This window comes from Astatotilapia calliptera, chromosome 3 (assembly GCF_900246225.1).
Source record: "Astatotilapia calliptera chromosome 3, fAstCal1.2, whole genome shotgun sequence".
NCBI classification, from domain to species: Eukaryota; Metazoa; Chordata; class Actinopteri; order Cichliformes; family Cichlidae; genus Astatotilapia; species Astatotilapia calliptera.
The window spans coordinates 5,304,872-5,331,146 of record NC_039304.1 but is presented as its reverse complement, the minus strand read 5'-3'; the positions used below and the strand labels follow the sequence as shown (position 1 = coordinate 5,331,146).

Here is a 26,275-nt window from a genome sequence, read left to right as displayed (position 1 = left end):
TGTGAGATTGAATGAATAGTAGAATTGTAAAGTGCTTTGGGTGGCTCTTCTATGTTGTGCCATGCACTTATGAAGTGGCTGTTTGGTCTTGGGGACACCCCCATAGGGCTTAAAATCTGGGACTCTCCACCAATTACTCTTAGAACTGATGAAGTTTCTCAGATGATAGGTGAATGTCTTCAAGGAAACTTAAAGTCCAGATGCTTTTCTTTCCAAGCTCCTTAGACTGTACGTTCTGTACTTAACACTTAAAAGGTACTTTTTGACAATGTTTGCTATGGACTCCTATTATGTTGTGACCAACGTCTGGTATATGAGAACACCATAATGTAAATAGTAGACACACAAGCAACATGAAATTCTGCCTGTTACGTTTGGTTGCGTAACAAAAACAAACTTGACCTAACAAAAAAACAAAAATAAACATTTTACTCCTTTTTCATCTTCTGTCAGTAGAAGTTTGTCAATAGGATGATTCTGCGTGAGTACCAGATTGAGTTTTTATTAACCTACAGATTAAAAGGTTTGTGGTGGTGAAAAAAAAAAATCAAGGTTAAATCAGGAACAATCAAGAACCACAATGTCACTTTGTTTTTAATGCCAACCATCATTGTCATTATCCCATTTGCTTATTTATATCATCTATGACACGTGACCTTACTCATGTTGGAGTAATTAAATGTTTCTGAATTGCTTTCAAACAAGGATTCCAACTGCATGTAGTGTCTTTGGCACAGGACAGCTGACACATTAATAACAGTTCTCACAGGGGAGCTGAGGAGGAGTCTGTAATGATCTGGCAGAAAGTGAACAATATCTAGACAAAAACATAGAACTGAATACTGGCATCAAACACTCCAATGAGACGTCTTAGATGAGCTGTTTCTTTTTAACTGCATCAGTAGTGACAGCAGGAGGAAATCCCTTGGATGTCCCTACAATTAAAAAAGACAATGCTACTTCCACACTGCTACACATACTTTGGTAATACTTGGTAAAGGGCTACAGGTCAGGTTCCATGCAGTGGCGATGCTCTGTCCCCTAGCTGGCCAACCAACCATCAACACATCCAAAAACCAGACATTATCTTTTTAGAGACATTCCAGCAATCATCACCCTGCTCCCCAACACAAAGCACAAAGCTACGGCTATTATGGAATAGCTTGAAAGAGGCTATTACAGGATACCCGAGATGTCCTTTTCCTGTGCTGCTTCTCTTTCAACCTCTGACTACCAGTGTCCTCTGATTCTGCCAGACAAGGCGAGAGACAGTGGGTCATCACACTCACAATGCAGCTGCTCACTCACCATGAACGCTGCGGTTCTGTACAGACAGCCAGTCCTCCGGTGGGGGTTCGTCTTGAAAACCCTAGCCTAGCATCATTGCTGCTCCACAGGGCTCACTCCTGGCAACAGGAAACCCAGGAGGTGAAAAAGAAGGGCTGCTGACAGAGCAACACACCCCGCATTACAAGATGATACAGCACCATGATACCCTGTTTCCTCCCCCCACTCTCTCAGTGTCCCTCACTTGGAGCGGTGACGCTACACTGATCCACTCTAGTCTGTCAGTGCCGCTGCTGCGTGTGTGTCAGCAAATCAGCACCACCGTGTCGCTGCGCTCGAAGGAGCTCTGCACTCTGCTGTGCTCTGGCAGGCGCTCTAATCAAACCCCGAGTAATAGATTAGTTCACAGCCACTCTGGCCTCCACTCTCTTAATCCAGTCAGGACAGAATGAGCAGCTGCGACTTAAGAACTGATAGATCTTTTAAAGACAGCATAACAACACATGAAGAGATCTAAAATTGAATGAAAGCTGTGATTCCATTTCTAAACATTCAGTTGCCTTTCAAAGACGCAAGTATCCAGAAAGCTTTTGTTGCTAAGGCTGAAACACAAAGTTCAACTAATGAAGGCTTCAGGTGCTGTGGCAACATTGTATCTGTACTCTGGACAGATGGAGGGATGGAAAACTTGAGGGGGGGGGGGGGGGGGGGGGGGGGTCTGAAAATGTTATTCTATTCATTTCTATGTTGAAACTGGTTAGATCCATTAGCAGCATCTAACCAGTTGTTAGAGGAAGCTAACATATCAGAGGAAACCAAAGGCTAGGCAGTTAAGAGGATTATAGGCTGATACGACCAATTTTTTTTTTTTTTTTTTTTTTTTTTTTTTTTTTTAAATAAAGTCAAATTATTGCAACCATGCTACTAAATTTAGACAACATATGTTTGGCTATCAGCTTCTATGTGAACATTTGTTGAGAATCTTTTATTTTTTAATTTATTTATGGTGACAAAAGGTAACTTGATTCCAATTATTATATTGTTCACACACGTGAGCGAGGTGCTGGACACACGCGGGGGACTGGCTATAAATAACTGCATTATACAGTAAAAACAAATCACATTGAGACTAGATTAAATAAATAAGCGAGTAATCTAATCCTCTTTCCTTCATTGAATTTATCTTTGTCTCTTTTTATGCATTATTAATGTGAAATCAGACTCGAAGTCACAACAAGGCCTTTAAACACAGTGGAGCACAGTGATGTTTTACTCTCAGCAATGCAGAATTGGTGTACATGACAGAATAATGATTCATAGCTTTGGGAAAAACTGTTAGTGGAAACAGCACAGTGAGTCTCATAATAGCTCAACAATAACAGAGTCAAATAGGAGTCCACACAGAGTCCAGTAACTCCTCCGTGAAACAGCAGCAGCACTGGCTTAACAAAGCCTTGAAATCCGAGCCTTGTTAACTGATTCCTCAGGTCCAATATAGAGTTACAGCCACAGACAGACTTGTGTGTGTACATGAGCACTTGTATATCAACATGCAATTTAAAGCCAACTTGTTAAAAGGTTACACATTAACAGAACCTTTAACTGGGCTTCCCATGCACAAAGATCACTGTAGAGTGCTTTTTCCTTTGTATCAGAAACGGGGCAAATGGAAACACAATAACAGGTTTCTGATGGCTCTAATTACATGTTAGCATCTGGTTCTTTAGTTTATTTTATCAGCATAGAGCGACCCTCTGCTTTTATTGAGCCTTGGGCACTTTTCTGTGGAAGTGGGAAAAAATAATAAGTATTCAGGCACCAGCTGGCTATCTGGCAGTGTTGTCAAAGACCTTGACATTTTGAATACTGCATAACAAACACGTTATGCTTGCTCTCCACTAAACCCAGTCACATAGAGAGAAACAGAAAAATAAGTATATATAATATTTTAGCAGGTTCTACTTGTATACATGCAACTGTTTCTTCTATTTTGGCCATTTTACATCAAAAGACAAAAAATATTTTAGGCAGCCATAAAAAGAATTGATGATTCATTATAACCGAAAAGCTGGAGCTCAAAGCAAATGGGTGTCCATAAAGGAAGCAACTACCAGCAGCCACAGAAAGTCAATGAGATCGAGCAACTTCAAGAAAAGATGGAAAAAATAACCACTGACCATATGAAGTTAAAATATACAGATCGTTTTCATCTTTGAGGTGAGCAACTGCAGCTTGGAATGTCTGATAGCGACCAAACATCACTGTCTGTCAGGGATAATACGTGTAGCATACTTACATCCCCAAAGGAGTATATTATCAACTACTTCAGCTGTCTTCCTGAAGTCCACTGTATTGTAATAACATGCTCCTGCTATAGTGACCATGCAAATAAAATTCTCCTTGTCATGTAAAACCCAAACCATGACCGTGCATGCTCCCTGCTTTGAATAAACGAATAAATAGCTCAAGTCAAACATTTGCTGGGCCATCTACTATACTTCTAAGAGCTGCTGAAGCCAAACAGAGGGGCCACTTCAATTTCTGCAAGTGGTATTTTTTTAAATATAGCAGCTGAACCTGCATGTCATTTTTCAGCTCAGTACTCTTATTGTTCGAGAATACAGCAGATTATATGCATGATCTGAGTATTTTGAACTTGCTTATGATGAGAGCCATTATGAACCAACTACTGACGAAGGCTTCTTTATCAGTCTTAAGTAGTTATGATGTTACTGTACTTTACCTCATGGTACAACATTAAGGCTCTGCTTAAAACTGAATCCAAGCTATCTGTCTGACCTTTGAACAACAGATGCACACTCTGCAGAAACACCAATTCAAAACTGCACTTTCTGAATTGAACTGATCATATTTTGGGTCAGAGCTGGACCCTGGATCATGGAGCCAATGCCTACTTGTATTAGCGTCAGTTACCTTATGAATATAATACCAATGGTTTGTGCATCAGACAGCTGGCTGTACAGTTTGACTGGGGCTGTGATGGCAGCACCTTCTGCAGTCACATAAACCGCTCCTGATGGTCTATGCCAAGGCCAGATCAACCCCATTCATAGCACACATGCGGAAGGCTGGTTTTCAAGGACAGTGACCGACTGGAGTAGGATGTTGATACCTTATCAGCTTTATCAAACTCCAGACTAAAAATGTAATTATACTTTTCATGGTTATTTTCCTGTTGGAGTCTTCATAATTTTATTTGATGGTTTCCATTTTTCTGCATAGTCACCACAAACAGAAGATCAGCTGCTCTGGGAAGAAAAGTCCTTGGTTCTACTGAAGTACGCAAGGCCATGTTCTGTGTGTCAACCAAGCAAAGCACACACAGAGCTGAACAAATGGGCTACAAACAGACAAAACTCTCCTTGGTTTATAAACAGGACAGTGAAACTTCATGTAAAGGAGAAACAGTTCCTTTTCTGATTAGTTTTCTCTCAAACGAGCAGTGACCTCCACCTCACACTGGGGCGGTGCCCAGCTGAGCAACAGGAATGAAATTTGGCACATCGCAAGTCTGAGAGAACAGTTCTCATCTGGAAAAGAGTTAAAGGCACATACCAGGGAAGGCAGAGGTTCATCTGCGGTGGTGCAGACACTGTACTGGTGTGCTTTGAAAATAAGAGCTGAGTGTACAGCAGAGCTGTAAATTCATTGGTCGGTCTATGTTCTTACCCTCGCCTATGGCCACAGGCTGTAGGCAGGGACTGAAACAATAGGATAGCAGATGGCTGAAAACTACAATATACCTGCTGCAACAGTCGGTCACTTCGCTCAGCACGGCAACTGTGTTTCATAGACATTTGTTTTATACCTGCTGTTACAGGAGGCTGCCGCAGTATTCTCCTGAACTATAGATATGGCCACTTAGACAATACATCCACATAAGCGTTGATATAGGAGGAAAAGAAGCCAAAACTGGAAGCCAAGATGTTGTCAAAGGTTTTTTGCAAAGTTTTTTTCCACAAATTGTCAAGTTTTCTGCATCTGTGCATCTCTGATCATGTGCTACAATATCATTAAAATGGCAGTAAAAACCAATACAGATGTGTCTTCAACCCAGCTCTAGCAGCGCACCGTGCCAAGTTAAAAAAATTGAGAGGTGCATAAGCAGCCGACTGGCATCAAAATTGATGCGCAACACTACATCATGCCACATGAGATTAAGCCTAGCTAGTACATTGAAAGAAGCCTGGTTCAGGAATCTTTTCTAGAATGTCGTCAGGATGCCTCCTTGTTTTGGAGTTTTAGGCTTGTCCTACCAGGGAGGTGAAGAAATTAATTGGAGAATGGAAAGTATGGTGGGGAAATGGAGATCTGCACATCACTGCTTGGACTGCTGTTCGTCTGACGCAGACGCAACTACTGCCCACGTCTCCATCCTTTCTGGCAATTCAATAGGTATGCTCGTGCCACAAGCCACACACAAAATAAAGCCCCTTAAGTTCTGCTGAACGCCTGGTCTGACTACAGATTCTACCTTTTGTATTTTCTTAGGGTCTTTGAGGGGGCTTTCCCGAAGTGGGACTTTCCCAAACAGCTTCCACCCAGGATCCTTCTGCTCCACAGGCTGATTTTCCTTCACTCTCCTGGCAAACAGGCTCCTGAGAGAGGAGAATGACACAGAATTAGAATGGACGATAATTAGCTCATTATAACAGCAACAAAAAGGAAGGAAGGCGTTGACAACCTGCCTCCTGACTAAAGCAATCAGTGAGGTGAAACACTGTAGTGTGTGTGTCTCTACTACTGGAGGGGACAGCTGATGTAAAGCCACATATTGTATATTTGACTTAAAGAACAAGGGGTTATAGGTCGCAAGCCATTTAACCTCCTACCTTATATGAGCGATATTCAATTAAAATTTAAGGTCTAGTTAGAGAAAATTTCCTCAAACCAAGGTCCAAAATATCAAAGTTCCAAATGCATTATAATTTAATGCAATATATAATAAAGTAGCCCAATTTTTGAATCAGTAGTAGTTTGAAGTTATATAAGAATATTAAATCTACATTTATGGTAATTACATTTTAATGGAGAAAGACAGAATTCAACCAAAAAATCCAGAAAGAAAATATTACATGAAAGTAATAAATAAATAGATTTGCATGTCTCTGAGTAAAATAAAAATTTGATTCCCCCACAGATTGACTATAATCATGGGACATAGCCAGTCAATTCCAGATACTACTGATCTTAACTTGTTGTGTATAAAGTACACCTTTTCACAGAATCAATTTGCTTTTATTCCAACCTATCCACGACCACAGGTAAGACCAAAGATCGATCAAAGAACGTGACAAGACTGCAGATCTGCACAACGCTGGGCTACACATGGATGAGTTACAAGAACATCAGCAAGAAGCTTGGTGAGAATATGACAACTGTCCGTGCAATTATTCAGAAGAAACTGTCACCCTTGAAGGAGTTCTTCCCTCACAGGGTGAGGATGATCACAAAAAAAGTGGATCAGCCTAGAGCTACACTTGTTAATGACGTAAAGGCAAATAAGACCACAGTCACCAAGAACACCACTTTTAACACACTACACATTGAAACCTTGCAGCGTTCCAAGTTCCCCCCTTGGTTATGCGGCCGATCTTACAAACTCAGAAGGAGAACATTTCCCCCACTGTACATCGACTATTGTAGACAAAGGAAAAGGCTGACCATACTAAAATAACAATAAGATAAATGTGAGAAATGTGGCACTAACGTAAAATAGAAATGGTGCATCAAAATCTAGTAATAGGTCTGGGTTCAGATCCAGATTGTAGTCTGCCTATTCACGACTTAGGCACAATATGGAAGAAAGCATTGGGAAATGGTTGAATTTGGGTGTTTTTTTGTCCCACTGCCACAGGTGTATAAAACTCAAGCACTTGTAAAAGAATGGGTCATCTAAAGAGCTTACTGAATTTGAGTATGGTAGTAAAAAAGATGCCACTGTTGCAACAAGTCAGAGTGAAATTTCGTATCGGCAAGTGGTATTATTGCAAAACTAAAGTGTTTAAAAACCACATCAACATCATGTAAAGTTACGGAGCAGGCTTGCCATGTGCTGAGACACACAGTGCCTAACTGCAGAGTTCCAAATTTCCCCTCATTATTGCCGCTTTGACTGAAGAATACTACCTTCATCCAATGAATTTTGTGAATTCCCATTTGAAATGAATTGTATCCAGTCTCCTCTGCACTGCATTGAAAGTGCAGTGGTTTCAACCCACCTGGGGTTTAAATACTACCTGCTAAACCGTTGAAAAGCTTTCTTTTGTTCCACAACATTCACTAAGCCGTTTAGCCAGCTATTCGGTTTTATTTTTTTATTCATTTATCACTGCGTTGATGTCACTGAGCTGTTAGAGGTGGCTTTAATTAAAAGCCCGAATAGAGGCAAGCTGTGAAAAGACATTTAAATTGGTCAAATAAAAAGCCTCTTCTGATCAAGCAGGGCAAGAACAGGCACAATAGAAGGCTGTAACATCAAAGAGCCCACACACTGCTGTTTGTCTAAGGCTGAATTTCATCAAGGGGTCTTCTATAATGATTTTCACACGTCAGCTAAATATGACATTTTCAAGCTTTGGCTCTCAGCAAGTTGTACAGACATGTGGAAAGAGCCGGGAAGGGTCAAATAGGTCTAAATGCACAAGTTGTCTCAGTTGAATCAGTGACCCCTGACCTCTTAAGTGCTGCACAGCTTGACCTGTGCCCCGTGGGTTGGTCTCGAGAGTAGTGATGACAGGAAACATGCTGCCAAACACAGGACAGACTCATTCAATGACTGTCACCACATGTGCTACGGGCTTCTGTTTTTGCTTTGGAAATTGCTTCATTCAAGATGTTCTGTGCTCAGTAAAACCTTACAGTTCCTGTCATCTGGACAACAAAATGACACTGGCTCTTATCTTGCTTAATAACAGTAGTTATAAAGTTATTATAAAGTGCAATTAATACTAATCAAGAAGAAGCTGCATCATATCAAAAACAAGCAATGCTTTGCTGCTAGTAATCACTTATGTTCAATTACTAAACAAATCTTGCAGCTGCTCTAAAATTAGTTTGTAATTTTCCTTTTTTATGATTTGGTAATATTTCAGTTTTCTAGTTACAGTAAAACAGCCCAAGTTGCAAATATGACCTATATTCCACAAGAAAAAAACAAAAACAAAACTAACATGCACAGAGACCAAACTACTATAATAAAGCTCACCACCTCTGAGCAGCTAACTCAGCTGAACTTCCCTTGTTCTATGCAAGTCTGATCTCTTCAGGAGCTTTTAATTATCTTAAGAAGCCAATTAAAAAGCTCTATTTTAAATTCAGAAAAGAAATCCATGAGCTATGAGCCCTAAAATGCTGAGGCCTGAACAACTTATTCAGCAATATTAGCTGAGAATTAATAGGGAAGAAGTATTATTTATGTATAACCTGCAGGTTTTCCAGTATTCAGAAAGCAATGTGTTTTATGAGTTACAGAGCAGTCTGAGGAGCAAATATCAGGAAAAAAAACATTATTTCTTGTAGACCATTAATACTGTTAGGAATCAGAAGGTGACGCAAGACAGAAAGATGACAATACCATCACACTGCAACTCTGGACAACATTTCAAACAGCCAAGCTTTACAGCCAACCAGCTGTAATTGCTTATGAAACGTAACAAAGATTAACAACAATTTTGCTAATGATTTACCATGGTGACATTTCAGTTTCCAGTGACAACCTGAAAACAAAATAACTTGATCTTAACAAGTAAATCCATTTATGTTCACAGTCAGGCATAAGCTGGGCGAGTCGCCATTCTATTTACCCTCTAATGCCAACGCCTCATTCCTGCCTCGTTGTAGCTGCACGTTTCACATCAACCCTGCATATTTTCCGCTCTGCTTGCTGATAACTACAGTACACAAAGATAAAAGTAATGGAATGTTACTCCCAAGGTGAAAAAAAGAAAGCCGTTAAAAGCCAACACTTTTAATATTTTACAAACTGTAAATGCACAGTGACATTTAAGCTGAACTTCTCTGCTATTTTCACAATTGCACAGACAAATCAGTGAACAAAACAAAAAAACCCCACCATTTTCCATACTATCGCCATTTTCTTAATATTTTGACAAAGAAGTGCTTGAACGCATAAGACATCGGTAAATTGTACAGCACCATTTCACACTCAAATATAGAGGAAATGGTCAATTTAAGGATGTAATATCTACTGACATCAAAGCCATCTAACTCCACCCACAGCAAACAGAGGAAGGAAACGTTAGCCTTCAGATTACAAAGAAACAAAAGATGGAGAGGATAACTGAGGAACGCATGGGGTGACGGAGGAAAGAGTCATTTAGCCACAAAGACCAGGGGAAAGACAAGGACTATTTAACAGATTTCTTTTGAAGCTTGGAGAACTCAAAACAATTCAAGGAAAACTGCTTCACAGACTTTGCACAGGCTGTACTGAATGCTACACTTAAGAATCCCATTATTATCATTGCTCACTCCCTGTCATAGATTTACTTTTAGAAAGACGAGTACTGGCAAACATGGCAAAGTTTCATATATTGAATCCAGCTTTACTACTTTTCTCTACTTTTGGTTCTGAATGATGTTAATCTGAACATGTCGTTAGAATCTGATCTCTCTGGTTATGAGAACCTACCTCCTGTTTAATTCTTCTGTCTTAAAATGAATAAGGATTATTTATAAGTGTTAATCATACAAAACTACTAAGAGTTCTAGAATTTAACACTTCTCTTTGGTGAGGAGGACAGACGAGCTGACCCATGCAACAGGGCTCTCCAACACCATTATAGGCAATCCATCCCTCCATCGCAATTCCAAAGACTTAGAGAAGTAATACCAAGAAGCAGGGTGTGGAACAATATCTTAAAACACTGCACAGCCGTGAAAAACACAAATTCACAGCTTAAAAAACCCAATTACACCCTGATGGCTTCCAAAGAAATTAACAACAATAACAATCTTGGCAAAATTGGACATTCTAGCAAATTCACCACAAAAATGAGAATGCTTAGAGAACCTGCTAAATGCAACAAACCCCAAGAACTGCATCTCAGACTCAACATTTAACATGCTGACATTTGTAAACGTTCAGAAAAAGACTTTTAAAGTATGGCTTGTTAGGAAGGGTTGTCAGCAGGAAGCCTATTCTCTGTAGAAAGAAAATGGCTGCATGACACAGGTTTTTAAAGTTGCATCTGAATAAAAAACAAAAACAAAAAAACAACAACTTTGGAACGATGTCCTTTGGAAATAAAGACAAATCCAAAGTAGAGATGTTTTACCATAATGCAGTGTTGTAGTTGAAAAACAAACAAACAACATGAGCACAAGCAGTGGTTTTGTAACAATTTATTCTAGTTAAATGTGAGGCCATCAGTGGATGAGCCCTGCGAAAGCTGATGAAGACCCAGAGGGAACATCACGAGTGTAGATTAGATGATTCACGAAAACACGGCTAAACTCAAACTTCTCAAACCACAATGTTTCAGTGACTTGTTTTTCAAGCAAATAAAGATGGCAAGTAGAAAAGTAGAGGAATTTCATAGTTTGTGAAAGTTATTGAACTGATTCCTGGTCCACGGTTATCAGTTTGGTAATGTGGATAGCAAACTGATAGCTTGCTATCCACACTAGCTTTGGCTGGCCTAAAATCAAAATGGAAAGCATCTCTTGATCCTTTGCAATTTACTTGAATACCAAATCTGAGTGTGGATGATGCAATCATGCCGCAGAGACTATACTCCCATTTTAACAGTAACAGCTGCACATTAAAGAACCTTTAAGAAATCTTGGTAAACATGCCCACCATCACAGGGCTTACTAGAATATATTATTGTCATCTCAACCTAAAAAAATAAACCCACTGATAAATCTTAAAATGTGGTTCAAAGCTTGGGAAAACATTACTTGGTCAATAATCAACTTTTTGGCTCAACCAACTAATTATTTAAACAAGAATCTGTACATCTGTAACGCAAAAGCAATACTGAAAATATGCGATATGCCAGAAAAAGTAAACTGTCAGCAGGGAGTAGTGAACACGAGTAACCCCAGAAAGCCTCTATAAAAGAACGCAACACAGATCAAAGTGCAGAGGCCAACACGGTGCCACCTTTAAGAAGCAAACTTTGACTTCAACTCCTGGATTACTCAACACCTCGTGTGGATGCCATGTGTTTTGTTTTTGCTTGTTTTTGGCTTTCGTGTCTGCAGGAACATGGTTTGCATTCAGTCAGGGCCAAAGTTGCTTCAACGTGACATCTGAATTGGTGCGGCTACGGTCGAGTACTCAAACGGAACAGCTAGGAAGAACCAAAGAACTGACTGTCAGAAGTGCTTATTTATATATGGTCAGTGTGAGCTAAGACATAGCACTAGATTATTTTTTCCCCAAAGGATTTTAAGATTTTTAGCATTTCACAAATCTGATTTTCAGCCTTGATGTCTGCAAATAAGGTGATAAAGTGTCTCAGCATGGTTACAGGCCTGAATTTACAATAAAGAGACATGACTCAAAAAAATTAACACAAGCCATCTCAAGTAGAAAAGCAGACTCAAGTCATAGAAAACATAAAATAACCAGGACAAAGAACTGCTCAAAGCTGCCAAGCAGAAAAAAAAAAAAAAAAAAATCCAACAGGAAACAGTAGCCATGACATGTCAATCAAGACAAACTTATGCCACCAAATACTGTTCATTGTCCTACCTGTCAGTGTACAGCATGAGCGATGGAGTTGCCATCCTGCTCTGTTAATGCAATTACACAACAGAGAAACAAGAGCCTGGAGTCTAAGCTTCAAAAGACGATAAGAGGAACAGAAAAATAGCAAAAAACCCTGTGGTTAAACTCATAGATCAGCAAGTCCCACTGCATTTACGGCTTTTACTACAGAGTGTAAAAAAAGCCCTACACAGCCACTTTGTTCAGGCAGAGTGGAAAGGAGGGAGCTGCTCTCTCCTCTGTGTCCCCACCTCCTCAGTCACAAGGCTGACTTCTAAACAAATGGGATGTAAGGAACAGGAGGAATGAGTGTGAGAAGCAGGAATCTGAAGGGCAATCAGTAAATGAGTAACTTTTACTTGTGACGAATGAATAAAAACCAGGGATGACGAGTTGAGTTTGAGGGAGTGCCAATTTAACACTTGATGTTACCTCATTAACTGATTAATTCAGTCAGTAAACATTTTGAGTGTGTTTGGAACTTGGATTCAATTTGAGGAAAACCAGAGCAGGCAGTGGATCATTTCATTCCCGTCATCCTACCCATCTAATAACTACAACCAAAACAAAATGTAAACTCATGGTTTTGACTCAAATGCATCTTTCCTGAAATATATATTGGGAAAGATGCATTCAGCAGAGAGGAATAGTACATTTCTTGCAAGTCAAACAGAATACGGAAATTCCAGGTTTGGCTTCAGTTCCTAAAAGAAATAAAGCGTCTGAAAATTAAAATAGAGTCTCTGCTTACGTTTAAGTAAAACCTCCAGGCACCGATGAAAAGAGGATTTAAACCAAGGTCATCTCAAATCATCACATTTTTGGCAGCTTTCATTTGCCAAGTGAACTCCTACACAAATACAGAAACAAGAAAAGGGCTACTTTCAGCTGCTCTATTACAACAGTGGGCAGTTCCACATGTTTGATTTGGCAGAGTCTTGCACCAGATGCCAAATATGAAATGATTCACACACTAAATCAATGAAATGTTACATTTCGGTAGCAGAGTAGATCTGGGTTAGAGGAAGAAAGAATGAGACCATGCGATCTGACACACGTGGCAATGGCACCAGCAGCCTCAAGCTGAAAGCGGTCTCAGTTGAGATTACACTTTTTCAAAACTCAATGCACACAACAATCTCTGCAGCATCTGTAGTGCTAAATGCAAGCTATCCATGACAACACACTTGATCTGAAATAAGAGCCTGGTCAAATACAAAAAGAAATCTTGGTAGACTAAAAGCGTTCCTCAGAACGTGTGCAAAAACCTGTAAGTCAAATGAAAGTAACTTTAGCATGTCTGTGCCAGCTTATAAGAAGTTGAACCCGAGTATGATGATGAAACTTGTAGTGAGACATCAAAAACCTCATTAGCATTTTCTTCAGGCAATTAAGTAGTTTGATATGTTCTTGTTGGCTGGCGTTTTTTAACTTAGTTACTTACTACGAGGACTACGGTCACCATCCTGCTGCCTTTTCTGTGCACTTAACCCTCTAACTTCATCTTAAATAGTCTTAGTAAACTGCTGTTCCCCTAAGGTGCTCTATCTGTAACATGCACAAGGAGGAGGAAGAGGAAGGAGCACCACACCTTTAGCTGCACACATTCAGAAATGGGAAGTAGCCCATTAGATGCAATGTCATGACAGTATCGTCTTCACAAACAGAGAAGCAGTGCACACTCTCTCAGGACAAGTTATGCTGTTAAGGACGTTCCCTGCCAGAAAACAGAAAATTCCTCAGGATCTGAGATACTGGGTAGGGATGCACATATCTGATAGTCGTATATAAGGGGACAGAGTGCTTTGAATCAGCACAAATATGCTCCACTGCAGGCCTCTAAAAATTCCAACTGCACATTTGGGTCACGCTGTGCATTTGTTGAATATTGAAGCAAACGGCCCCCTCACCCCCCTAAAGAAAGAAAAAAAGAAAACCCCAAAGATCCAAAATCACAGTATGAAGAGTACAAACAGGAGTCGCTAACATCAGCACAAACAACAGTGGTCAACAGACCAGTTGTATGTAACACATCTTTTTGACACTGGCCCCATCTGAAAGCAGCAACGTGCAACCACCACTGAAACTTCATAACTTCTACATGAAACAGCACAGAGGAAGCTGACGGCAAAGGGTCAGTCGTTTGAAGGCATTTCACAGTCTGTTTGCAGTAATTCATGTAATTAACAGCAAACTATAGTCAAGTGAGTTAACATGAGCCAGAAGCTCCAAAAACAGCACTTTCCTTGTTAGCTGCTCTCGCCCCTTTTCTCTTTATGTTCGTTTTAGCACTTGTGAAGCTTTTACTGCACCTACAGTAGAATATGGAGTTTCTTGTTAGACATACTCTGCATGTGTGGCTCTAAGAGCAATGCTTAGTGCTGAGAAACTACTGTGAACATAAATTAGAGCAGCAAATTCTCACTGAGCTTAAATTAAATCTGTTTTGTTCACCATGGTTTTGTTATTGTTTTACCAACAAATACAACTTCAGCACATACATGAATGAACTTTAGATTTATGTTATAAGGATGGGATCAGTAATAATTGGTCTAACTGGTCCATTTGTACTATTGAAACATGATGTGCTGGGAGCTGGTGTCAAAAGGTGTGAATAACAAGCAAACCAGGCTTTACCAGGGGTGTTCATATACTAGTCTGTATCTTAAACACAAGAGACAACATGTAAGTGGTAGCTAGGTCGCTGCTGTGCTTTAAAGCTGCTATCAGACTCATGCTTGGCCATGATTTGGATAAGCAGAGGTCAGGGTCATGATCTTTTATGTTCTGGGTGAGCTGCAATTTCCAAGAGTGGTGGAATGGGTCAGAGGGATATTTTGCTTAATGCACGTTTGTGAAGCAATCTTAAGCATACAAATTCTGCAAGTCAAAGAGGAAGTTGACAATCTAGTATTATCTCAGTAAGGCTGGCTACAATGCTGCTTTTAGTTTTTCTTCTATTTCTGCCCTATTATGGCCTCATAACATTTGTGATAGATCAACATTTCTGCCCACATATTTCATTATACTCCAGCATGGTGCAAAGATCTTGAAGAAAGTTTACAGCCCTTAATTTGTAGTTTACATCCAAAGAGACAGGCTTTTTAGATTTTTTTTTTTTTTTTTTTTAAGTGTTCTTGGACATCAGGCTGTCTGGAGGTCTTTTAAAGTTTTTCCTTTGGACAACTGCTGCTTTTTCATAAAACAAAAGGCAGCCAATATCCAAAGAAAAGCTCTACAAATGTCCCTCCTAAATCCTGCAACTCCTCTAAAAGATTCTAAATTACAAGTAGTGGTGTGTGGATCACACCATATATCGATCGTGGCTCAAGAGTTGGCAGTTCGTCTTGTAACCAGAAGGTTGCCGGTTCGAGCCCGGCTCGGACAGTCTCGGTTGTTGTGTCCTTGGGCAAGACACTTCACATACTGCCTACTGATGATGGCCAGAGGGGCCGATGGCGCGATGTGGCAGCCTCGCTTCTGTCAGTCTGCCCCAAGGCAGCTGTGGGTACAGCTGTAGCTGCCTCCACCAGTGTGTGAATGTGAGAGTGAATGAATAGTGGAATAGTGGAGGGCCCCGAAAAGCGCTATATAAATGCAATCCATTATTATTATGATATATACACGATTCCTCTGATACCAGATATGTATGTTCTAGAATCGATTCTCACATTAAAATATTGATATTTTAGTAATTTAGTAATAAATTTGTACTTTATCACAAGAACACAGTGGAAAGTAGCCGTTATTGGGATCGTCTAAATGATTGGTAGGAACAACTCCTTCCTGTCGTAGTGAGATGCAAAATGCTGCAATATAAATGTGTCACGGCTTACGTGTTGACAATAAGGGCTGATTGCAAACGGAGTCATGTACCAGCTAAGATGAGGTTTGTGGCACATGTGGCAAGACCACAAACAAATATAAATCATAGCACAGAATATGATGACTTTATGATGAGGATGAGAGGGACAGGTGATGCTAGGGCGAGACAGAGTCCTTTGGTGCTACAGGCACCATCTTGGTACAGAGACAGAAAATGTGGGGATGTGTACCACTGCTGCCGATTTTTGAAAAGTGACTTATGTCTAGGCTTAGTTTTTGTTTTGATGTTTAAACAAGTTGAATTCCCCGCACCCTTAAAACTATGGAATCACATTTGTTCTTGTTTGTTGTTAATTTACATTAATAAATATGGTAATAAAATAAATACATGCCTGAATGAGTAATTAACTTTAGATGTTTACCCTGAGATTACCTCACATGAATTCAATTGACCTAGATTTGGTCAAGGTTGTAGAGTACATCGTTGACAGTGGATTATACAGGTTAGGTATCATCAAAATATATTATCTATATGCAAAAAACAGCTACTGTAGGCTTTGAAAAAATAAAAATGCATCCAATAAAAACACAGCTCAAAAATATTTCATATATAAGACAAATAGATAATAACGTGAGTCTAAAAACTTTCTCAGTTGTATTATTATTTTAAATCATTTGTTTCAAATGATTGTTAATTGAATATTCCAAAATGTAGGTACTGACTTTACAGGTTTTTTTATTTCTTATATGATAATTGTTCATAATTAAACAAGAACAGATAGTCTGTGGGGGTGTGGTGGGGTGTTACAAATACAAAGTACAGAACCATGGACTTACCTTGCAAATAAACTTGCTAGTGGTCCCAATTTTCTCTGCCTCCCATCCTCTTCTTTCTGCATGACTTCTGCCGCCCATAAGTCTCTGGAGGTTCCCGCTGAAGACGACAACACCACTTCTGAAAAGTGGTTAGTGCTGCTGTCGGCTGTCTCCAAAGTGACAATCGCACTGGAGTCAGATGTAACTGTGAAATCCAGGATGTCTTCGTTGGAGACCGACAGTTCTGTGCTCATGCTTGACACGCTGCACACAGAGATGTCATCACTACGGTTTAATGCTCCGCCCCCAACACCAGCTCCCATGGTGGAGGATAATCTGAGGGTGGGGCTAAAGAGGCGGATGTTGTCATAGCCACTGCGGGGAAAGGTGGAGGATTTTCGTACAGTGGTGCCATCAGAGGGACCATTGTCCAGAGGTAATGTGGCGGGGGTGTCGTGACTTGATTCCAGCATAAGGCCTCCGTCGCTTTGCCTTTGGTGACTGTGAAGGAAGGGCTCCGGAGGATTAATCTCCAGAGTGGGGATACCAGAGTCCTGGGAAGTCAGGCTGTGGTTGTCTGGCTCCAGGTCTGGGTAACTTTTCTGTGGGCTGCTATAACAGACAGTAGTGGGCGAGCAGGATGGCTTGTAGATGGGCAGGACGGCGTTGCTGTGTGTGGCCGCTCTGGCCTCATGGCAGTGATTGCTGATGTGATCATTTAGGTGAGAGGCCGTCGGGTCTTTGACCACAGAGCCATTCTCCACTATGGTTCCTCCAGGCATAACTGTAGGAAACAGAAATTTCAGTTTAACAACATAAATATATTTATTCACCTCCTGATAACTAGTTTGAGCCAATTTGCTGTAGTCTTTCATAAAAAGTACGTTAAAAAAAAAAAGTGACAATTCCATTGTTACATTGTTGAAATAAAGAAGCACAGAGAGTGCAAACTTCTGGCAAGGCAGCTCATTCTCTGGTCTCTTTCTTTGTTTTTTAATACACTAAGGTTAAAAATAATTAGTTCTGTTAAAATTAAAGCGTTAATGCAAAGTAATCCGCCATCACGGTCAACACGATTAAGATTTTTAACGCTATTAATGCATCTGGAGTGCAGAATGATTCAAAATTCCCGAAATGTTTCTGTCAACGCATTTTGGGCAGTTTGTCCAAGTAGAGTTACCTTCACACTTGTGCAAATGTGCAGTTGATCTGGTAGTGACGGGCAGCTGAACCAAACAACTCAATATAGAAGATGATAAACGCACGTTTGAGTACGTTTGAATATTTAAAAAAAAAAAAAAAAAAAAAAAAAAAGACAGAACAGTCAACCGACATAGTATTATGCACATTGTGAAAGAATGAATTCTCTTTTCACCGAAGCACTTCCATCTTAAAATATCACATCGACGTGAAGCATACATTAGTCGTGGATGCTGCTAGGACTAACGCGTCACCAAGCTTGCAACAAACCACTCACAGAGCATTGGCAGATTGCAACAAACTGCAGACCTATTAATATCTTTGGGAACATGCGCTTTACATAGCTTTGGTTCCTCGTTTCAAGGACTTGAAGCCTCCCCAAAAGTGACAGAGAGAGAGCGGATAAATGTTTACAGAGTTTTTTGTTAACATGAATGTTCAAGGTCTTGATGCATTCTCAATCATCCAGGAAAATAAATCTCCAAATTCTGTTCATCCAGATTCTGTTCATCTGGACGTAGCGTTTTGTGGGAGAAAACGCTACGTCCTTCAGTGGGCTGGTTTCAGTCATTATGCAAATGTACTGTTTATAAGATTGGGGAAACCTGCAGTCAGCTGAGACTGAAGAAGTCACTTGGATGAGTGACGAAACGTTTCTCCCACAAAACGCTACGTCCAGATGAACAGAATCAACTTTTTGGAGATGAATGTTCAAGATAAATAAACATGTTAAGTACGCATATTTTCCCTTTTTTCTTGAATCTGTTTGCTCGTGCAAAATTAAATGTGATTAATATAGAATAAAAATAAATGGTATTTAATTGTGATTAATCAAAATTAATCCAGAGTAACCCTGTGATGAATCGGATTAAACATTACCTATTAATTTTCAATTCAATTCAATTTTATTTATATAGCACCAAATAACCTCTAGGTACTTGCACAGTAGATCGTACAATAACAAATACAGAAAACAAACAAACAAACAAACAATCATATGACCCCCTATGAGCAAGCACTTTGGCGACAGTGGGAAGGAAAACTCCCTTTTAACAGGAAGAAACTTCGAGCAGAACCAGGCTCAAGGGGTGAGATAAGGAAAACAGGATAAAGACATTCCTATTAGTATGTAGGTTTTTTAAAAAGTTGTATTTCACTGGTGAGAACCAGTTTAAGCATACATTCTTTGTGTTTACTCTCCATTTACTTCATTATATTGCATAAATGTCAGTTACAAGCTTAAATATAAAGTTGAAAAAATGTAATTGCAACCAGGCTGTTGATCAAGTAATTGCAATTAATCGCGAATAATTACAGAAAATTGTGCAATTAATTAGTTATTTTTTTACTCTATTGACAGCACTAAGAATAATGTAATATGGAGTCAAATTGATAGAAAAGCAGTGCATTATAAAAGTGAGATCAGAGGTGAAATGTGACATGGCATTTGGATGCAAACTATAATGTGACATTTAGTATCCCCATATACCAGTTTCAAATGTTGCCAATATGAACAGAAGGCAGTAAAATTTTAAACAGTTAAAGATAAGACAGTTTATGAAAGTTTGACCTTATTTGACCTTGAAGAGGTCAGAGATCCAAATGTGATTGCAAAGGTGGGAAGCGGCCTTTCTCCAAACAGCTTGTGTGGAACATGGCTTTAACTTTCTGCAGTTAAATCACCGTCCTGCAGCATCTACATACCTATGCATGTGACAAATAATAAAGAACCTAGAACCTATTCGTGGAGGAATTTCTTAATTTCTCTTTCAGCTTGTTGAGGTTCTGGTTGCGCTCTGAATACAAGTTCATGCACATTTTTCCTTAATGTGAATTTCTCTATATACAGACACCAACAGATTTTTGGTTTCCAAAGATTTGTCACAGCTAATCACCATCTTATCAAACGCATTGCACACAAATGCCAATTTAAACCCATTCAATGGCAAACTGATAGGAAACTCATCATCATATTTTCATTTTATTGGCGCCTTGATGCAATAAAATCCATTTAATAACAGCAACTGACTGCACTGTCTTCAAAGCAACTAGGAAAATAAATCTCAAGTTCACTGCACACAGTTGGAATACCTTTGGTTATGTCGTGGTCCCACACCAAAGTTTTCCCTAGTATGACTGCACCATAACTGAAATGTTTTAATTTGCATTTTGTTTAAAGAGGCTATATAGGGGTCATTTGACAGCTCAGTGTTGTTATTCGTGGGCTTTAGCCAAAATGATCCCACTTCTCTCCTTCACAAACAAAGTTTGAACAGTATGTGAGTGAAGCTTCTGTGCTTACAGAACCTTCAGCTCAAATAACCACATCTATGATATCGCCTCTCAATGACATCATCAAGGCCCAAGAGTAAGAAGAAAAAGAACAACCCAGAAGTGTCTAGATCAGTCTGAGCTTTTGGCCCACAGGACTTACTTGTACACGCGTATACTTGCACTTTGTCTATGTTTAATACGGGCATCCAACCTTTCAATAAACACCTGCTCAATCAAATAACCACAGCTTTATTAGAATTAATGGGCTAGGCAGAAAAACTGCAGAAAAGTTATTTTTGACTGTACATCCCATTGATATTGGTAGCTTTAATACAACAGGATTAAAGGTTTCCTCTAATTGACATTGGATACACGAGCATGTGAGCCTAACTAGGTGAAAACTAATCCTAAAGTAACCCGACTGTAACTGGAGTCTGCAGTGTAATGTGAACATGTTTTCTGCTGGGCTCCATCATGCTCCAACCCCAGCTTAGAAGCTAGTGTGTCTAAGCTCTAAGCTGCATTAGCAGTGACAGGAGAGAATTTCAGGAATCCTTTCATTAAACCAATTCTGATGCGGGGAGGGGGGGTGTTATCTCCTGCACTCTGGCAACAAGGGAAACTCTCATAAACTTCAGAGCACACATGGTGGGTTTAGTGTTCCTACTACATAACTCACAGTGGCCCGACTTCCTAAATTTAATCACACAGAAATAAACGACAGGCATGTTAAGACAGTAAACAGGTTACGATTAAACCAACCACGCCCTAATCAGTAAAAAATAAATACCCTTTCAAAGTCAAAACCCTAAAAGAGTTGAGTGCTCTCCAACGCACTGACACACGAAGCCAGATTTTTACCCAAGCTCTAAACCCTGACCTGCAGGTAGTCATGTGAGCCAGGCAGACTTTGTCCCAAAACACAGCAACAGGTTGTGCCACTGTAGAAATCAAAATACAAGTAGAGGAGAGGTCACCAACAAATGTCAAAATTAATGATGATGACCCTACGGTCATTATTATTAATACTGCTATGTATTCTGAAAATATTAAAAGGTCTTAACAGCTAAGCACTGAAATGTAAAAGCTGTGAAGCATGCGGCCGCACCAGAGTTTTTTTTGTTCTTGTAAAAGTAATGAAACAGAAACAACAAGATTGCCTTCATTGTCTGCCCAACTTAGCTGCCTATTTGAATACACACACAGACACACACACACACACACACACACACACACACACACACACACACACACAAATCTGGTTCTTCAAGTCATGATATGATGACTCTATGGACACCATAAGGAAATGCAATATTACGCCACTATATCCCTGACTAACAGCAGAAATTGTGAAAAGTGGGCCAACACTTTCACAAGCAATGGAGCCAGTTTTCAGTTTACCTGCATTTGTTTAAAAGCACATCACGTGTTATGGCATAACCCAATTCCAAATATCTGTGTCAGGTATATGGAGGATTCCAGTTTTCGGGAGTGGTTACAAATATTTATTCCATGCCAATATCACTTTCTACAAAATTGAATGAAAGTTCAAATTTTATTTATTCTGAAATGATGTGCAGAACTGAAGACTAGCCATAGCAATTTGCAAACTCACTCAGTGACGCTTGATATTTGAGATATGTGACGAAATAAAAAGTGCAAGTGCTGTTTAATGTATAATTAATCTATGCCGAATTCATGCCCGTATCTATAAAACACGAATTATTCAACTGGTCATAGTTAAACATCTGTGTAAATTCGCGATATTAGATAGTTTTGATTTTTAAAAGTTTTTCTAATGTAGTTTGGTGTGACATACGTCACCAGGGAGGGCAGCACACTCAGTGTCAGGGTCACGGTGAACATGTCATGTTGTCTAACCGCGATAAATACACAGAACTGAGACCGTGCTCGACAGTAACGTACCACAGTGGTTCTCCCTCCGGTCCTGTGTGTCGTGGGCCGTGTTGGCCATGCTGCCGGTTAAAGCTACAGGTGGGTGACAGGTAGGCGCTGGCCGGAGTGGTCCATGATGATGCTGTGACTAGTGCTGCACCACCATCAACTCCCAGCCTCCTCAGCGGAGCTTCGGCCAAACGAACAGCACTGAAGTCAGCTCATTTGTTGTCGAATAAATTCCCCGGAATTCAGTCGGAATGCGGCCAGTGAACACACAAACGCCGTGTTGAACCGCACTTGCTCGCCAAGTGCACTTGCCGCTGACGCCAACTCACTAATTTCACGAGCGCTTCCTCAAATGGAACCAACACTTTTTAAAATGAGAGAGACATGTTGGTTTAGCCTTCCCGGCATCACAGCAGGACAGGAAGTGCTTCTCCGCTCTTTTGTGAATCATAGAAGCAAGCGCATTTCTCAAGTTTCTCCGGAATCGTTAAGATTTCATACCTGTGTCGATGCTTCTGCCGCCATTTTAAAACAAACTTGTACGGAGAGTGCGGTCTAATCGAGTAAAGAGTGCTCCCTGTCGATGGTTCACCTGTCTGGACCTGAAGGCATTATTAATCGACTTCGCAACCTGCGGGCTTATTATTTATATCACTGACCGTATGTTACTTCTACAATATAGACGGTTGTATGACGTAGAAGAGTAGTCCTCCCAAAATAAACAATTAAATAACATTTTTAAAGTCGGGTTAATGTTACAAACACATTTTATTAAATGTATGTTCATATTAAAACCATATTGAGCCAATATCAACAGAAGTATATTCAATAGCATCGTAAACTGAAATTTCACAAATTGCTATAATAACTGAGCACCTGCTTATCAAATTGTGAAAACTGTCATTAGAAGTGCTATAGGCCTGAAACTTTTAAGAAGATATACTCTGTATAAATAAAGTGGAATTCTACAGAAGCAGCTCTGGGAAAATGTATAATTGTTATGACACAAAATAATGTACAGAGTTATCTCCTATATGTCTACACCATTTTGGGTGGCATTCCTTTATAGGCCATATAAATAAAAAGTTGATGGTAGTATTTTTAATTGTACAAATCCTGTAGTGACAACAAACCTCTGTTTTAAATAAATATTTTAGTAGCAAAATAATATTTTCTTAATAAAATATTTTTTTCTGCTGATAGAAAACCCAGTCTTTGGTTACACCATGACATTTTCATATCCCAACTCTTCTGTAGCATCCGCACAACTTGACAAAAGACCTGCAAAACATGGTTGTGAATTCTGGATTGTATTGTAACATATCATCAACTACTTAAGTGTATATTTTCTTATAAACATTAATTCTCAAGCTATTCCCAATTCCCGTTACATATTTATAGGTCTAAATAAGGGATAGCTAGAATTAATATGAAGTAATATGACACTGTTGAATATCTGGAAGTCCTACTCGTCTTTTTGTTTTATAAGTTTACAACAGATTTTCTAATTACTAATAAAAGTTTTGTGCAAAGCAGCAATTATTCATCCAAACTCAAAAAATATCAAGGTTAAAATATTAAGTGTGTCCATACTTTTGGATTGCAGTTTTATTAAGTGCAATTTCCAAAATTAATCTAAAGTGTAGGTGGCTGGCCTTTCACTTAGAGATAAGGTGAGTTCAGCCACCCGGGAGGAGCTACTCATCCGCCACATGAAGTGGTTCGGCATCTAATATGCCAGCATGTTTTCTGTACATAGTAAATTGTTAGCAAATGCATAATCATAATAAAGTAATATAGTGAACTTTAATTATTACTGCTACTATTATTAATGAAAGCTTTTATTTTGATTGTAGACATCAATATTATAAAAAGCTACACTTAAATGCTATGCTCAGGAATATCAACCTGTTTTCTGCATTGTTGTGGTGTAACCCCTCCCACCATGTCGCTAGCCTCCACCATTTTAACGAGAAGGCACAGATCAAGTCTGACAGAAGCAACACTCACACATGGGATAATCATTTATCTCGTTTGGTCATCTTATTAACACACATTGGGTTTGTTTGACAACCACAAACATCACATTCATTTTATTCTGTTACATTAGAAATATAAAATCTTAATGTGTATGTGTGGATAATCTCATAATGTTAAATATTTAGTCACAATTCTTCAGTGCAATGGATAAATTATTTAAGGCTGTTGCTGTTATATTAGCCTTTCAAAAACCAGCTAATAATGTGTTGGAAAACCACCTTTGGTACACAAAAGTATACAGGATCTTAAAAACATTGTCCGCAAGAATAAAAGCTGCAGTCTGACATGTGCTATAAATACTTAAGCAGTTGGCAGTGCCTCACCTGCTCTCTAGTGTCACCGTGAGGCTGACGAGCTAAAATGTAACGCTGCTCCTATTTCCTTTCAACACTCTAGATCAGGGGTGGGCAACTCCAGGCCTCGAGTCCAACACAGCTCCTTGATCCAACACAGCTGATTTAAGTGGCTAAATTAGCTCCTCAACATGTCCTGAAGTTCTCCAGAGGCCTGGTAACGAACGAATCGTTTTAATTCAGGTGTGTTGACCCAAGGTGAGATTCAAAACCTGCAGGACACCGGCCCTCGAGGCCTGGAATTGCCCACACCTGCTCTAGATAATGCAAAGACACAGGAACCTACAGACTGCATTTTGGTTTAATCCTTTATTATGTGTTAAGAAAATCCACAATGAAACAAAAATAATTTACTCAGGGTGAACATGAAATAAGAACACAGCTACGCAGGATACATAGGGTTCAGGAACATAGAGAAGAGGGAGGGCAAAGGAGCATCATCTACTTGGGAATGAACAGACGAGGAAAACTTGGGTTTTCTGTGCTGGATATGCTGTTCAGAACACAGCGCAGTTGAAAGTTTGCTTGTAAGAAGTCTCTCCGAACACATAAACCCTCTCTGAATGCGTTTACTCGTCACGTTTTGTTTCAAACACAGCCTATCAAAATGGAAGAGTTAAATACAGAACTCCCAAGTAAGTGTTTTTTGTGATTTCTTGCACACATTCACTGACAGTTTCACACACACACACACACACACACAGTCATAGCATTCTTTCAATCACTTTAACCTCACTCGTAAGTTTATTTTTTTTACCCATAATAATCCAACTAAAAAAGATGGAGTGTGATGTTTGCATGCTGTATTTTTAGAGACATTCCATAAGTTTGTTTTTTCTGTCCCATGTGTTCCTCACTCAAAAGCGATCCACATGCAAAAGTAACTAAAGGACATTTCTCCATATTCTCTTCAATGTTTCCATGCGCCAAGGTATTGCATAGGACTTGGGGCTCGTGGGACTCCCTTCCACATTGCTTATGCAATTTACAATGGCTTAGTTCTTTTTTCCCCCCTTCCTAAAACTACAGCTCTAAATTAATGACAGTCACCTCTGCTGTTTGGAAAGAACTCCTGTCAATAATTTGTTCAACATTTGAAGAAAATGTTTTACATTGATGCATCAATGCACTGCCACAGGTCTGAGTGTAGACTATGCAGTATGCTTATATTAAAAAATTCCTGAGTGTCTCAAAGAAAGGTGACAAGACCCTGAAGTTAAGTACCTTCCATTCAGCTACTTGGGGGGCCCTTTTTTAAAATCAAGCGGCATTGGACTAAAACTTTGGACCTTCAAATCTTAATTTTCTACAGAGCCATGTCAAAGCCATGCCCAAAATAAAAACACCTTTACCTGCGACAGTGCATTACTGTGTACACTGCTGACATGTACCCATGACAGAGGGATGATTTTGGTAATCTGTGCTTCAGTTTGGGGTATGATATGACAACAACAAAAAAAAAAAAAATTAAATATGAAAATAAAAAGAATATATACACACTGCTACTATCCTCAAATGAGAAGACAATAAAAGATCAGACAGAAAAACACCTTTTAGGAAACATGCTTATCTGCAAATATTTTGGGGTTTCAAAAGCAAAGGTCACACAGGGAGGCACATGTGCCACGACAAATTGGTAGCCAATTGGATCAGGGTTTTAGTTCAAGCTAGGCCAAATTAATGAAGGTGAAGCTCACCATACACATATTTAAAAAAAAAAAAAAAAAAAATCAACAACCACTCATTCTGAACCAGTAGTTTCACAAGTTCTATGTCAACACACACACACACACACACACACACACTGACATTACTT

At 39.5% G+C, this 26,275-nt stretch overlaps 1 protein-coding gene across 6 annotated transcripts in view; it reads right to left on the bottom strand.

Moving 5' to 3' along the window:
* The window catches only part of tbc1d14 (TBC1 domain family, member 14), a 45,835-nt gene extending 21,286 nt beyond the window's left edge, over positions 1 to 24,549 (bottom strand). Inside the window, exons 1-4 of one of the 6 annotated variants that reach the window (XM_026160473.1) lie at positions 22,568 to 22,685; positions 22,088 to 22,430; positions 16,709 to 17,471; positions 5,783 to 5,906 (exon numbers count right to left, since the gene is read on the bottom strand). In XM_026160473.1, coding sequence (XP_026016258.1) covers positions 5,783 to 5,906; positions 16,709 to 17,471; positions 22,088 to 22,136 — 936 coding nt within the window. In that variant the 5' untranslated portion in view covers positions 22,137 to 22,430; positions 22,568 to 22,685. The other 5 variants (XM_026160479.1, XM_026160480.1, XM_026160470.1 and 2 more) reach the window with 5 other exon arrangements.
* Positions 24,550 to 26,275: the final 1,726 nt, after the last annotated feature.